Source organism: Oryzias latipes, chromosome 19, assembly GCF_002234675.1.
Source record: "Oryzias latipes chromosome 19, ASM223467v1".
NCBI classification, from domain to species: Eukaryota; Metazoa; Chordata; class Actinopteri; order Beloniformes; family Adrianichthyidae; genus Oryzias; species Oryzias latipes.
In genome coordinates this window covers 7,870,271-7,887,056 of record NC_019877.2, presented here as the reverse complement: position 1 = coordinate 7,887,056, position 16,786 = coordinate 7,870,271, and the positions used below count along the sequence as shown (strand labels likewise).

The 16,786-nt window shown below is 39.3% G+C and overlaps 1 protein-coding gene across 1 annotated transcript in view; it reads right to left on the bottom strand.

Annotated features, from left to right (window-relative positions):
• Nucleotides 1-10,384, bottom strand: part of LOC101175538 (integrin alpha-M-like) — a 30,712-nt gene extending 20,328 nt beyond the window's left edge. Inside the window, exons 1-12 of the mRNA XM_023949276.1 lie at nt 10,216-10,384; nt 8,073-8,175; nt 7,717-7,814; nt 6,680-6,750; nt 6,463-6,577; nt 6,154-6,278; nt 5,759-5,901; nt 4,947-5,091; nt 4,528-4,678; nt 4,281-4,354; nt 4,093-4,207; nt 3,775-3,911 (exon numbers count right to left, since the gene is read on the bottom strand). Coding sequence (XP_023805044.1) covers nt 3,775-3,911; nt 4,093-4,207; nt 4,281-4,354; nt 4,528-4,678; nt 4,947-5,091; nt 5,759-5,901; nt 6,154-6,278; nt 6,463-6,577; nt 6,680-6,750; nt 7,717-7,814; nt 8,073-8,175; nt 10,216-10,252 — 1,314 coding nt within the window. The 5' untranslated portion in view covers nt 10,253-10,384. The remainder of the gene's footprint in view (nt 1-3,774; nt 3,912-4,092; nt 4,208-4,280; nt 4,355-4,527; nt 4,679-4,946; nt 5,092-5,758; nt 5,902-6,153; nt 6,279-6,462; nt 6,578-6,679; nt 6,751-7,716; nt 7,815-8,072; nt 8,176-10,215) is intronic.
• Between the last annotated feature and the right edge of the window lie 6,402 nt (nt 10,385-16,786).

Genomic DNA, 16,786 nt, shown 5'->3' with positions numbered 1-16,786 from the left:
TTCTTTTTCATGATTATGGCAAATGCTGTAACTCCCTTTTTGCTCCACTGCTTAAAAGACAAATTTTTGCTGGTTTGAAGTATATATATATATATATATATATATATATATATATATATATATATATATATATATATATATATATATATATATATATATATATATATATATATATATATATATATATATATATATATATAACTGGCTGGGTAGCTCGGTTGGTAAGATGCAGGAAACCCAGGTTCGATTCCCAGGGCAGAATGAACAATTACTGGTAATGGAAAAATGGCAATGTAAATGGGGCAATTACCATAACAATGATGGGCAATTGACATCACCCAGTGAGGGTCCTTGGACAAGACCCTTAACGCCAATTCCTACCTCACAACATGAGAGACAATGAAACACATATCATGCCGGCTCACACGTCGCCCCGGCCAAACAAGGTCTGCATCAGGTGCTGAGGGACCAGAGCACCCTGATGGAAAGTGGGCTACTGGAACTGGACTAGATGTGAGAACAAGGTTCTGTTAGAATGCTGCTACTCAAGTAAGTACTACATCAGAGAATGTGGAATGAATGAATGCTTCGAAAACCACAAGGCTAACTGCCAAACAACTGGTTGCCCAGTGCTCTAACATCCACAAACGGCAACTCCTATCACAACTTGAGATTGAAGCGATACAATACAATGCCAAGGTAGAGCCAGAACAACAGGTCAGAGAGGAGGTTATACCACACTCCCACCCTGAGATTGGGTACACAGCCCGAACAACCACAAGTACGCTGAACGAGGCAGCAACTGACCTGAAAGACAAGATCATGTCTACAATGAACACTAGGCAACCCCGATCACCAGCTACAACGGTTAAGTGATGTACCGCCTGAAAGTCTACTGGAAACTGTGAATGAAGCATTGAGGGCAATTCCTACCACAACCATCACAGAAACCAATGAACTGGTTTACACTTCAGCAGCAGTGATTCTTGAGATGCTTGGCTATAAGAGCAACCATGGAAGAAAACCATACCCACCATGGAAGCAACAATTATAGGCCAAAATCAAGGCAACCCGGAAGGATGTGAGTAAGCTGACAGAGGCTCAAAGAGGTACGATGAGAAAGCAAGTACCTAAGACATACAGCCACATACCCATACCTGAAGCACTGGAAAATGCCAAACAAAGGCTCCTAGCCTTGAGCAGCCGTCTAAAGAAGTACACAAGAGACAATGAAACCAGACAAATAAACAGGCTCTTCGCAACTCAACCTGCAAAAGTGTACGCTCAGTGGCAGGGTCAAAACAGCCGAGCAGACCCACCAAGGCTAGAAACTGAACAGTACTGGAAAAGTATATGGGAGAAAGAGACAGCACATAACAGCAATGCCCAGTGGCTGGTCTATCTGAGAAAAGAACATAGCAACCTCCCTGAACAGAATCCAGTAACCATCACAGTGGCAGACATCCAAGAAAGAGTCTCAGTTATGAAGAACTGGACAGCACCGGGCCCTGACATGATACACTGGCTAAAGAAGCTTACCGCACTCCACATGCGCCTGGCAGCACAAATGAACCAGCTGCTAAGAGATGGGACTCACCCCGAATGGCTAACGGAAGGGCAAACGATCATGATCCAGAAGGATCCCTCAAAGGGTGCAGTCCCATCCAACTACCGGCCAATAACCTGTCTCTCCACAACATGGAAGCTCATGTCAGGCATCATTGCAACCCAGATAAATAGGCACATGGATCAATTCATGAGTAACACACAGAAGGGCATTGGTAGAGACTCCAGAGGAGCCAAACACCAACTCCTGGTCGACAGAACAGTCGCTCAAGACTGCAAGTCACGACACACCAACCTGTGCACAGCCTGGATTGATTACAAGAAGGCCTATGACTCAATGCCACACACATGGATCACTGAGGAGCTGTACAACGTCAACAGGACTCTGAAAGCCTTCATAGGAAACTCAATGAAGCTGTGGAAAAGCACCCCTTGAAGCCAATGGGAAGCCACTTGCACAAGTGTCCATCAAATGTGGGATATACCAAGGTGATGCTCTGTCCCCACTGCTGTTCTGCATAGGTCTGAACCCCTTCAGCCAAATAATCAACAAGACTGGCTATGGATACCGACTCAGAAATGGGGCCAACATCAGTCACCTCCTCTACATGGATGACATCAAGCTATATGCTAAGAGCGAGCGTGACATTGACTCCCTGATCCACACCACCAGGATCTACAGTACTGACATTGGGATGTCATTTGGGCTCGAGAAATTCAGCTGGATGGTGACAAAGAGAGGCAAGGTAGTCCACACAAGAGAGGTCTCACTCCCAGAAGGAACAATAGCAGACATCGAGGACAGTTACAAGTACCTTGGAATTCCGCAGGCAAATGGCAACCTGGAGCAGGCAACAAGGAAAGCTGCAACAGCTAAATACCTCCAACGAGTAAGGCAAGTCCTGAGAAGCCAGCTCAATGGCAAAAATAAGATCCGGGCAATAAACAGCTACGCACTGCCAGTTATCAGATACCCTGCAGGAATAATAAGATGGCCAAAGGAAGAGATATAGACCACGGATGTTAAAACACGAAAGCTTCTCACCATGCATGGAGGGTTCAATCCCAAATCCAGCACCCTGAGACTGTATGCTAGCCGCAAGGAAGGAGGCCGAGGAGTAGTGAGCGTAGAAGCCACTATCCAGGATGAAACATCCAAGATGCATGAGTACATCAAGCTCAAGGCCCCAACTGACAGTGTTCTCAGTGAATGTCTCAGGCAATGGAGAGCAGAGGATACAGTGCTGGAGGACAGATCCTCATGGGAGGACAAACCCCTGCATGGGATGTACCACCGGACAATAACTGAAGTGGCTGATATCAAGAAGTCCTACCAATGGCTGGAAAGGGCTGGCCTACAGGACAGCACTGAAGCGCTCATCCTGGCAGCTCAGGAACAAGCCCTGAGCACCAGAGCGAAAGAGGCTCAGATCTACCACACCAGACAAGACCCAAGGTGTAGCTTGTGCAAAGAGGCACCTGAAACAATCCAGCACATAACTGCAGGGTGTAAGATGCTGGCAGGTAAAGCATACACGGAGCGCCACAATCAAGTGGCTGGAATAATATACAGGAAAATGTGTGCAGAATATGAACTGGAAACCCCAAAGTCAAAATGGGAAACACCTCCGAAGGTGGTAGAGAATGAGAGGGCAAAGATCCTGTGGGACTTCCAGATCCAGACTGATAGAATGGTAATGGCGAACCAACCAGACATTGTAGTGGTGGATAAAGAACAGAGGAAAGCCGTTGTTGTGGATATGGCAGTGGCAAGCGATGGGAACATCAGGAAGAAGGAACATGAGAAACTGGAGAAATACCAGGGACTCAGAGAAGAACTGGAGAAAGCATGGAAAGTTAAAGTGACAGTGGTGCCTGTGGTAATTGGAGCGCTCGGGGCAGTAACCTCAAGCTGGAGGAGTGGCTACAACAGATACCTGGAAAGACCTCAGACCTCTCAGTACAGAAAAGCGCATTGCAAGGAACAGCTAAGATACTGCGCAGGACCCTCAAGCTCCCATATATATATATATATATATATATATAAATATTTTACAAACTAAATGTTTAATTTTTAAACAAAATATTACATTTTATTAAATTAACCCTGTTTAGATAATCCCACCCTTATTCCAGGTTAAGACCAGATGTGTGTGTTGTGTTATCTTTCATATGTTCACTTTTGATTAGATTGGTTGTAACACAAACCTGTAGTGTGCTGGGGTTGATTACTTGTTTAAATGTGTCCCCAGAAACCACCTCTACAGCTCCTCTGTGCTGATATCTTGGACCCCCCAAAATTGTCAGTGCACCTCTAGTAGTCGTAGCAACCGCCATGGAGTAACCTAAAATTCAACAGTTTAGTAAACATTAAAGTTTTGCAGTCAGAAACTGCTGACATTTAACTTTTTGTTCTCTGCTCACACATTTCCACTGCAATAATTTGAGATAATTGGTCCTTTACTAAATTAAAAAAAAAAACAATTTAAACAAATTTGTAGATATAAAAGTTTGTGCTCAACTTACCAAGATAACTGTCAGTCTCCATTTTCTCAGACCCATAGGACACACTCACACTGTTGCTGTATCTCTTATAACCTCCCTTCCACTGGTTGGCACCAACAATTCCCATCTGAATTCCCTGTGGATAAAGACGTGTTTAGTGGCATTTCTTCTGTGATACTTTTATTAAAATGTCTAGTTCAGATGATCACCATAGGCCCGTAAGCAGCACTAAAGCCCTCCTGGGACATTTCCATTTTCAGTGTGTTTCCACCAGTCTGAGATCCTGTTAAGCCAAAATACATAGCGTTAGATTTCTCAACACAATATAATGGAGAGATTCCATAAGTACACGGAAAAGTTAAGATATACTACATTTTACGTTTGGTTTAAGAGTTATGGCAAACTGAGAAAACATAAAATTAGATTTGGATTTGTAATGTAAAACCTTAAGAGTACCTTCAATGGGAAAAATCTGTGATTGTAAAGTTTTTCTTATGTTCTCAAGTGCCTGAAAGCTCTCTACTTGAAACACATGCTTTTGTGGTGGGTAAGATGCAATCAAGTCAAGCTCCCTTTTTCCACTATAGGACCTGAATGCACTGCCCACCTAAAATGATAAAAAAATTAAAGAAATCCATGAGTGGAACATTTCCCTGTAGAGACCCTTTAGAAACCAGATTGCGTTGGCATCAACTTTTTTTAAATGTCACTAAAACTCAAATTATGTTATGCAAAATAATTAAACTACACTATACAAAAGTGGTGGCCTGTGTCATAAGATCAAAATCGTAGCTACTTAATCAACTCACAAAAATTAATTTTGACATAAAAATATGTAAAAATTGAATAAAACAAACTACAAGAATGAAACTTACCCCAATAGCATATCGAACAATATTTGCTGACTGAGCTTGGTATATTGCTGATTGCAAGTTTTCAGGGTCAGACGATTCTCCATCAGTAATAACTATCAAAATTTTATCTGCATTTGACGCAAAAGCGCCTGAGAAAACTCCACTCCTGTTAAAAAAAGGGTTTTAATGGTTAAGATGTTTTTAATGAAACATTTGGGGGAGGGGGGGGGTAACATTTTTATTTTCAATGTATTATTTTAACTTGATGAACTTGAGCTTAGCCACTAAATTCCAGTCATATGTGGGTCAGGTCTTGTGTGAGTCAAGGCAAGTTTAGTGAATACTTTTGGTAATATAGTTTATGCTGAAATAAACTAAATCCAAACCGCATTTATTATGTTCTGATAAATGTGCAATATTTATCTCAAATCTGCTTAAATGAAAAGTGTTAGCATGCTTTCTGTACAGTTTGCAGCTTATCTCATTTTACAGAAAAGTACATCTGTACCAAAGGTGACCCTTTTTTTTCCTTTGATTTTTTGGAAAATGCAGGTTTCTTTTTATTACATTTTTTGCGAGACTCTTTAGAATAGAATCTGCGCCTCTGCTATAAAACATGCTTTCTCTAGATTTGATTTTACCATATTTAACATATTTACCCAAAATAATTAAAGGGATTCAATTGTTTACTGCACTAAAATGGCCTGGTATTGTATTTCTGAATCCATGTATTGTACTTTTACCTTTTAACTTAAATATAAGCAAGCATGCTAAGTCCATTTCAGCAGTTACAATTAAAATTTGCAGTGCAATGAGATTACAGAGATACTTACACAATGTTCATGATGGCTCGAGCTGTATATGTTCCTTCATCCATCTGGTTTATATTATTAACTTTTGTCCTCCAGTTATAGCGGGAATATGTATTAAAGTCAAAGTAGGTTTCATATCCTCTAGAAAACTGGGCAACTGCAAACTGCAAAACAAAATTACTAAAGATCATTTAAAGCTGAAACTGAGACGCATTAAAAAGGAAGTACCGGTAGTTTTACTGCAGACAAAAAACCTGAAACCTTATATTTAACAAAACTTTATAATTTAGGGTACAGCATGTGGACAGTGTTGAAAAGACATGTTTCTGTGAAGGTTTAAAATTGGATCACTTGTGTTGGCATTAAAGTAACAAATAATGGTAACTGAAATGCTGAGATCTGTGTCTCTGACTTGCCTTTGCATCTTCTTGTTGAAGTGAACTGATGAGATTTGTCACAAAAACCTTCATTTTAGAAAAGTCTGTTCCAGAAACACTGCCTGAGCCATCCAACAGAAATGCAATGTTTGCCATTTTACATTCTATTGAGAAAAAGGAAACAATGTAAAATGGTTAAAGAGTCTTCCACACTTTTGCTAATTTTTAATTGTACTTTATGTCAAGGTTTTTTTTTAGTGGATCAAAAGAACAACTGATTTAGTTTTACACTTGGGATGTTGTTGTTATGAATGTGATGCTTCTGGCTTTACAAGTGATTATACTTACGCGGAAGAACAGATGGAACACGGCGTGTTACTCGGTTAGATTTGTCCAACTCAATGCACACGCCATTATACATGGTAATATGTTTGCATGCAGTGGGAATGGTTGGGCCACACACCTGAAATGGGAAAAACAAACACAAATAAATTTAATTGTAGTCTTTTTTTATTTATTGAAAAATATATGTTCTTTCTGTAAAATCAATGCTTTAATGAATCACCAAAGTGTTCTGTGTAGACGGATCACTTGTCATTGTCAAACCGAGGGACATGTTCACTGCCAACATTCCATCTGTGAAAAAAACATTTTTTTTTAAATAGTTTTAGGCATATTTAGCTCATTTTAATCCACAGCTTCCAGAGTTGAAGCACTTGTTACCAAACTTCCCATTTGGCAGAAGCACATGCAATAAAGGTACATTTTCCCAAAAATAAAAAAAACAAAAAGGAAAAAATGGTGTTTAGTATTTTGACAACTTTCTAAATTAATTTACTATATTAGAAGAATGTCTCAGTCTGCTCTTATGCTTCAGGCTAATGTTTGTGTCCCAAATGCTTGAGAAAATACATTAATTTATAAGATGTTCGTATTTATTATTTCATATTTTCTATACTTACAAACTAGGTTATGATAACTAAATAAAAATAGATATTTTTTAAAGTAAAATAGTTAAGTAAAGCAAGGCAAGTTCAATTGTATAGCACAATTCACAAACACAAAGTAATTCAAAGTGCTTCACAAAACTGGAAAACGCATTGAAATCACAATATATAACAGTGCAAAGAGCGAGGTGGAAAAGGATGATTCGCTGTGGCGACCCCTGATGGGAAAAGCCGAAAGAGAAAGAAGAAGAAAGATTAAAAACATACAGAATATTTATAAAATTTACTGTAAAAGTAAGGGAAAAAAAGCATAATAGGCGTGGGATTATATATATTGGCTTCCTACTTTAAGCAATCAATCAATAATATAAGAATAATAGGGGTATTTAATAGTAATTATAATGGCTTTTTTATTGACATAATTTTGAATGTGAATATACATGTGGATATGTATTCATGCTGTTGTTTTTACATTTTTCATTTTCCAATCAAGTCACAATCAATCATCCAAAGTTTAATAAACATATGTCTAGACCTATGTCTTTTTTATTTGTCTGCCTTTTTATTTATGTTTTGATCACTTTATCTGTTTTAATCCAATCCAAAAGTAAAAACTTTATTATTTATTATTATTGATGAAAGCATTTTTACATACCTGAAATGTTCTCAGTTACACATCTGCCATTGGAGCATTTCAGTATATTTCCTCTTCGATTTCTCGTGTTTTGTTGAAGAGGTGCACCAACAAGCAAACTATGGAAGCAGGGAAAGTATTTAAGTGTTATAATGATGATTTTTTTCACTGAGATTTCTCATACAACAAATAATATTGTGCTTAGACTTTGTGACAGCAGCAATAACCACTTCAACAGATACACCTGCTGTCTTTCAACTAAAGAGTTCAAACTTGGAAAAAAATAATAACTTCTGATGAATCAAAATTGAAGGAATAGTTACTGTAAGTGCAGAATTAGATAAGCAAATCTTGTAAATTTTAAGATTTGAACTTACTCTGATTGCCTTAGCACCATCTGGTGGCCAAAACCTGCATCTCCTGAACTCAGGGACTTCCAAGCCACAGGATCGACATTGAAACAAAGTGCAGCTTCTAATACTAATGAGGAAAGAAGAATTGTAGATATTAGGAATTTCACCTATAAATGTAACCAATAGATATTCATTCATTTGTTAGATTTAGAACTAGTTTCATTTAGAACTTGTTTCATTTCCTTGCTTTCTTCTTGTACTTCTCCTTTAAAAAGGCTTTGAAAAGCCAAATTAAATACTTTAACATGATGTTAAGAAAGTATGATTGTACTAGTCCATGTTTATTTGTTCACAAAAAAAAAAGAACTAATTGTTCATATGATTTTTCAACTATTTTTATGTATACATTGTTTTTATGTTTTATCCTGGATAATAGCTTTTATAAAATCATTTTAGTCTACTATTATAAATATATATATATACATACATTCATATTCCTTTTAGTTTTATATTTGTTTCTAAAGTCCAGTGTTTTCCTCCAAACCAGTGGAGCCCTTTGCTCAACAAATGTTTACAAGTTTTTATTTATAAAAGGATTTTGATTGAAAGTTTTTGTTGCATTTCAGCCTTACCAAAGTTATTTTCAAAAATGGTCACATTTTCCATCTGTTTTAATCTTAGCTTGCATTTTGAGAAACTTATTCTGTGTCGACTTTATTTAGTTTTACTTCCTGCTCTTGTCTCATAAGGTTTCAGCTATTTATTATCTCTATATTTGTCAGTAGGACTGACACAATCTCCTCCTCAGCGTCCCATCATTTCCCCTCTCCCTTCTTCTTTGCCAAGCATCATTTCCCCACCAGTTGTTGGTTAAAGTCAGATTAAATGGCTGTTCTGTACAAGTGTTTTAGTCTTTTTTGGTAATAAAGTTTGAATAAAGTTTCTATTATTACTTCAATTTTGTATTTTATGTATGTGTGAGGGTTAAGGGCACAATATATGAAAGATTGAAATTTATTTTTATCCAGTATAGCCCTTTGTTCAAAAAATGTATACACGTTTTTTTTTATAAAAGGTTTTTGATTGAAAGTTTTTGTTGCATTTCAGCCTTACCAAAGTTATTTTCAAAATGGTCACAGTTTCCATCTGTTTAAATCTTAGCTCACATTTTGAGGAACTTGTTCTATGTCTCAACTTTATTTGGTTTTGCTTACTGCTCTTCCCTCTTAAGGTTTCATTATTTATTCTCTCTATATTTGTCAGTGAGACTGACACAATCTCCTTCTCAGCGTCCCATCATTTCCCCTTTCCCTTCTTCTTTGCCAAGCATCATTTCCCCACCAGTTGTTGGTTAAAGTCAGATTAATTGGCTGTTCTGTACAAGTCTTTTAGTCTTTTTTGGTAATAAATTTTGACAGAACAACTATCAACCTTGGATGAGTTTCCACGGTGAAAAACGTTGTAAAAAAATAAACAGGAAGGAAAAAGGAATAGTTTTTTCCATTTACTTGATGCTTATTCTGTCAATACCGAAAATGATGTCAGCTATAGTCATTAAAAGCTTACAATCTCTTTAGATTTCAGTTCAGTTTTAGTTTAAGGATCGCAAAAATGACAACTCCCTTCTTTGATGAGGAAGTGTGGAAGACTATATCATATTTTATTACAGCTCTCAAGTGTTGGCGTCCTCATTTTATTGTTGAATTAACTATTTTTGCCATCTTTTCAACAGCTAAATTTAATAAAAGCCCCATCAAATGATCAATAATGGTATTTTTCATTTTAACCATCATTTTAGGGTCATTACTGTGCTCTGCTGTACATAAAAATCCTTTTCTGTTGATAATATATACATTTTCCACAGCTTTTAAAAAACAAAACAATGTAAGAATCCATGGAGGATTTTGAATTAAATTTGACTTTATTATTTTGAAAGAAAAAGGCAGAATCTCACACAGACAGGGGGGTTAATGCCCAGATGATGACTTAGGAAAAGAAGAACTTAAATTTCTAGCTGTGAGAACACAATGACCACTAACTGTCATTGAAAATTGATGCTCTTGAATAACGGGAACAAATGTTGGAGACAAAAACTAAAGTAAAATGTAATTTTCAAGCTTGCAGATACAATTTTTTAGTGAGAATATAGAAAAGAGAAAAGTCTTACCCAACCAGATAGGAGATGCAAAAAGTATCCAGTCCATTGTGTTACTGTCATGGAGAGGAACCTTGAAGTGTGACAAATCCTCTGGGGTCAACTTTGCTTTGAAGCTGCAGAGTTATCTGGCTTCTATTTCAGACAGTATAAAGGAGGTGATGTTGAAAGCAGAATGCAGAAATGTCAGAGGACAGAACATATTGAAACTAAATTTATAGGTGGAGTCACAATTCTGACATCATCAAGCTTTTTTTTCATCCACTAGTGGTTCATTTTTAAGTAAGTAAACCAAATGTTTATTGTTCTACTAAGACCTTAATACTTTGTTGGCACATATCTTTATCTTTATAGAAATAAAGGAAGTAGGAACCTCACAGAAAGGATTTTTGGCATTCAATTATATTATCTGCAAGACTAAAGGCTTTTTATGAAGTCAATTCCTGTTATGGCCTCATTGAGTTAGCAAAGCCATTTATGTCCACAGAGGAGCAAGTAAGCGATGCATTACAGTGACAAACACTGGAAACAAATCCTCCTCATTTACCCAAGAAGTCCAGACTTGTAAGGAAGAAATGACGAGAAGTGACAAAACTTTAGTTCCTTTTTTTTCTTGAATTAGTTCAGTCGGTCTTGCGCCATTTTAGACAAAGAAAGTTTAGTAAAAAAAAGAAAGAAGGCAGGATGTTTTTTCTGTCTCACTGACTCACACACCATAACAGAAAATATAAAAAAAGTTGAAAAGTCAATGAACAATTTTGTAAAATGACTATAAACATAAATGTTGTTTCACTATTGTTTTTTTTTAAATGTGCCGGGTTTTGAATATGTTTTTTGTATATATTAATTGTGTTTTTTTGTGTCCTGACTACGTGTAAATTGTGAACCATATTTCTAAACCTCTTACAAATCTCCAATCATGATGACAAAAAATCCCCTAATCACAATCTACAATTCTGTTTTGACTGATGTGAAGGTCAAAGGACGAGCTCCAAGACATTTTCTCCTCCATTTTGGCCAAAATGATTCTCGCTGCCGGTCACTTGCTCAGTGTTAAACACAGAATCTGGGTGGAGTTAGTGAGGTTTCCTGATCTTCTTGATGAGACCACGTCTGTGTCAGCAGAAGTTATTAAACTCTGCTTGTCTGGAAAGACAGATTCTACAAAAAAAAGAAATAATGAAATTTATTTATAGCTGGTTTAGAGAAATGAATTAGAACTGAAGGAATGCTGAGTCACCATTTATGCATACCTGTAGCCTTTCAATCATTCTAGTATTACGATTCTCAGCTAATATTGATTTAACTATTGCCTCATGGTCATGTTTGTCCATGGTCTCAGGTTGTTTCTGGTTCTGGTTTTGAGAGTCCTTTTGAAAGAATCTTCTAAAACTCGTTTTATTCTCTTTTTATATTTTGGGTTGTCTTGTTGTTACTGCATTACACTTTGCAGAAATTTCTTATCCGTTACAAAACTTTGGGCAATAAACCATAAGGACACTTAAATAGCGTTAAGCTGCTATAGATGTTTTTTTCATTTTTTTTTTCTGGTCCTTTAAAAGCTCTTCTTACATATTTTATATTGGATTCTAAATCTGTAAATAACTCTAAAAACATGTACTTTCTGAAGGAATACATTCTCATCAATAAAAGAGTGAAACAACTTGAACTTTCCTCAAATGGATTACATGTCTCCTTTTTTTGTTGGACCGGACGAAAAAAGAAGACGAGGAAGGAAGGAAGAGATGTGGGAGACAGGGGTGGTGAGGGCAAAGAAGAAAGGGGGGGGGGGGAATCTGGAGGATTATTACAGAGGTGGTGGGGGGCACAGTTATTAAACAACAAGATGCTGGAGGATCACATCTTTACTGTCTGGTATAAATGTTAGTCAAAAGGGGCGGAGCCTGTCCATACATACTTCAGTGTCACAAACAGCATTGTGGACTTTTAGCTGAGCTAATAAACCTGCTGCAATTGGTGCCAGCCTTCTGCCTGTTTTGTGACAGTTACTTCTGTCATGAATAGATGGACAGCTGAGATGTTTCCTTTAACCCTTGTGCTATCTTAGATGACTCCACCCTTACATTGACATGTTCTCCCTACAATGACAAAGGTGGATAAAGGTGGAAAATTTCATGTCATCCATGGACACCAGTGAGGTTCACAAACCATTGAAGAAAAAAGGTTCAGCGCACTGTCTATTGGGTCTAGATGACCCAACTCCCAATGTTAAAGTGCCTAGGATAGCACAAGGGATATGGAGGTGAAGTTGACAGTCTTTACTATCAAACTTTACTAACAAAATATTACCTTAGGTACCCTAGGAGGGAACCTGCAAAAAATTGAAAAATATGCACCATTGACAGACTCCTACTGCGACATGCCAAATATTAATGTACATTTTAAACAATGGGAAAACAAAAGTTCTTCTTTTTCTTTGCTAGTCTCCGCTCCATCTTACTGCATGTGAGGCTTAAAAAGCCTATAATGCTATTCTTAAGCCTTTTAGAGTAAACTATATCCATATAGATTAGATTAGATTAGATTAGATTAGATTAGATTAGATTAGATTAGATTAGATTAGATTAGATTAGATTAGATTAGATTAGATTAGATTAGATTAGATTAGATTAGATTAGATTAGATTAGATTAGATTAGATTAGATTAGATTAGGTTAGATTAGACTAGATTAGATTTTATTGTCATTGTCCGTTGTACAATGAAATTGAAGCATCACCATTCCAGTGCAAGAGTAACAGAATAAAAAAATATAATATTAAATGAATCAGTATGTACAACACATACAGTGTCCAAATATACACTGTGATACAGAATGTTTAAGATTTGTGTTCAAATTTACGTGCAAACGTTTTTGCAAACATATCAGATGTGCAAGAGGTAGCAATGAGGTAGAGTGTTGGGTAGACACTTAAATCAAGTGTGCTAATGCAGATTTATCTGTGGATTTTGGAATTGAGGATGTTTATTGCCTTTGGAAAGAAGCTGTTTTTGAGTCTGTTCGTTTTGCTTCTGATGCCTCAGTAGCGCCTCCCAGAGGGCAGCAGGTGGAACAGGTCTGAGCCGCGGTGTGAACTTTCCTTGATGTTCTGGACCCTAGTGATGTAGCGTGCAGAGTAGATGTCAGTCAGGGTGGGGAGAGGGCGTCCAATGATTTTCTGAGCTGTCTCTACGACTCTGTGCAGTCACTCCTTATCTGCGACGGTACAGCTGCCAACCAAACTGTTATGCAGTATGTGAGCAGGCTCTGGATGGATGACTGGTAGAAGGTCAGCAGCAGGTTGGTGCTGATGTTGCTCTTCCTGAGGACCCTCAGGAAGTGCAGACGCTGCTGAGTCTTTTTGATGATGGTAGCAGTGTTGGCTGTCCACGAGAGGTCAGGTCGGCAGAGATGATGATGCCGATGTTCCTGAAGGTCCGGAGCCTGTCTATATGCTCCCCGTTAATATCTAGGGGGGCTGGGTCGGCGCCATGCTTCCTGAAGTCAATGATGATCTCCCTGGTTTTGCTGGTGTTCAGGGTGAGGTTGTTCTTCGTGGACCAGGTTGTCAGCTTCAGGACCTCGTCTCTATAGGCAGACTCAGTGAACAGTTTGTCGCAGTCTGTCCGGGATTTTTGCCTTGAAGGGGGAGCTGTAATCCACAAAGAGCATCTGGACGTAGCTCTGCTGCTGCTCCAGGTGGTTCAGCGTGGAGTGGAGAGCCACGGCTATGGCCTCCTCTGCGGATCTGTTTTTGCAGTATGTGAACGGTGGGGGTCCAAGTCTGTGGGAAGGTGGTCCCTGATGTGAGGGAGGATTAGCCTTTCAAAGCACTTCATTATGACTGGAGTGAGTGCCACTGGACGATAGTCATTAAGGCTGGTTGTGGGAGATGTTTTTGGCACAGGGATTACGGTTGCTGATTTCAGGCAGGATGGGATTACTGCCTCGACCAGGGCGAGGTTAAAGATCTTTGTGAAGGTGGGGCCGAGCTGGTGGTTGCACACCCTAAGCCCTTTGCCAGGTACTCCATCAGGGCCAGCAGCCTTCTTGAGGTTCACTGCTAGCACCCGTCTGACGTCATGCTCCTGTACAGTGAGTGGAGATGTGCTGGGGCCGGTGGGGCTGGGGTGGGGGGTGGTGTTTAGTGGATTCATAGCGAGCAAAGAAGCAGCTAAACTCTTCTGCCCGTGCAGCATCTGGAGCTGCTCTGGACACATCGCAGCCCCTGAAGTTGGTGATGTCTTGAATTCCCAGCCAAACTTCTCATGGATTGTTGCTGGATATGTGAGCCTCCATGCGCATCCTGTGGTCTGCCTTGGCTGCTTTTACTCCTCTTTTCAAGTCAACTCAGGCAGCACTGTATAGTTCTCCATCCCCTGACCTCAAGGCAGCGTCTCGAGCTCTGAGGAGAGAGCGGACTTGGGTGGTCATCCAGGGTTTCTGGTTTGGAAAAATGCTGATGGTTTTGTCTGCAGTCACATTCCCAATGCAGAACTGTATATAGTCCAGCACTGTTCCTGTGAGTGTCTCCAGCTCCTGATGGTGGAATAAGTCCCAGTCTGTCTGTTGGAAGCAGTCTTGTAGCATGGGAAGGGCATCATTACGCCAGACTGTGATGGTTTTTGAGGTTGGCCTGGACTGGCATATGAGGGGGGTGTAGGCTGGCAAGAGCAGAAAGGAAAGATGGTCTGACTGACTGCCTGTGGTGGGGGAGGGGGGTAGCTCTGTATGCATGCTTGATGTTAGTATAGACGTGATCCAGAGTGTTCTCCCCCCTTGTAGAACACTTCCCATGCTGGTAGAACTTAGGGAGAACAGTCTTTAAATTGGCCTTATTAATCGTCTCCCAAATTAAGAACGCCATCGGGGTGAGCCTGCTGCTATTTGTTTATGGCGTTCAGCAGGAGAGAGAGCGCTGTGTTTATGTTGGCGTCTGGCGGGATGTACACAGCCTTAATAATCACAACAGTCAACTCTCTTGGTAGAAAAAAAAAGGCCGACATCTAGCAGACATAAACTTGGGGAGCAGAGCTGATCGATGATCGTTCCATTGTTGCACCAGTTTTCATGCACGGAAACGCAGAGCCCCCCTCTGCCCTTACCGGTGTCCTTTGTTCTGTCCCCGCGCAGCAAAGTGCGGCCCTGGAGTTGCACGCTTGCGTCGGGGTATGTCCGGGTGAAGCCAAGTTTCTGTGATGATGAGCGCACACCAGTTGTTGACATGGTTATTCCCGACCAACTGTAATCTCAAATTGTCCATCTTGTGAACCAGCAATCTGGCATTTGAGAGGAAAAGGCTCGGTAGCTGTATTGTTGTTTCCGTAGCCTTAGCACAACACCAGACCTGCACTCTTGCTTCTGCTTCCTCTCCCTCCTCCTCCTGCGTCACCTGCAAGTGCCGATAAACAATCCAAGGTGAGCCCGTGGGTCTCGCTATGTAGCTCGGAATGTTGTGGTCGTGGTGGAAGTTGCTCGAAACTGCGGTTTAATGATGGTTTCCAATGTCCAAGAGCATCTGGCGAGTGTAGTGGGTGTTAGCAGTACCCAAAAATAAAAATAGAAGAGAGAAGGTATAGAAAAAGGTATGAAAAAATTGTAGAAAAGGAAGCACTGAATGGGGAGCCGAGAGCCATCTTAATACAACATTCTGTCATGATACAACATGAGAGTATATTGCCTATGGCACACAGAAGAACACATTTTTTATTAAATATGCATTATTTTCGCAGCTAATTTTCCTACCCAGAAGTAAGACAACTCGATCTCAGAGGCACCAGTTTTCGCTACTTGTGAGTACCACCCATTTCATGATGTCAACCTAGAGTTGGCCTTGGCAGCGTGTCTGGGTTTCGCCTACAAAAAAAAAACCAACAACATCCAAACTTTTGCAAAGATGGATTTGCATTTGTGCATATAAAAGAAAAATGTTTTGCAGATCACCCACTTGTAAATGGGTGTGTGTGTTAGCCTGGGGTAACTTCTTGGTGTTTTTTTTAAAGCAGTTAGGCTATTTTATTTCTATTTTTTTGATTAGGCTGTTTTAAAAAATAAATCTTTATTGTTTTATTGGGCATAGTTTCTGCAGATCAGCAATAATTCCACAAGAATCAACTCTGAGTTGTGGATGGGACTGCAAGCAACCCCGCCCCCTCTTACCCTCAATCGTGCTGAGAGTTCAGCAGGGAGCTTGTGGCCCGTTCATTGTATTTTCTACATAGAAAATACAATCTTTTGCAAACTCATTTTTTTGTTAAAGGAAAATTGCACTAGTGGATATGTCCTCTTCTGGAATGGTAGACCCTCCAATAAATACAAAACCACCAGCTCCTAAAGACCTGAAGATCATAAAAGACAATTTATTTTTAATCTACTTCAATTTTTTTTATTTCTTGCCAACTGTCTGTTACATAGGTGCCAGTTTGAGACCCATTTAGTCTTTTTAATCTGCTAAAAATGTTCATAAGAAATACACTATGTGAGGCACAAAGTACGCCTGGCAGAGGGCGCTGGTAATCTCAGAGAATGTGACACTGCAGCTAAAGAATAGTAGAATTAGTGGTAGCAAGTCAAGTGAAGCCGTC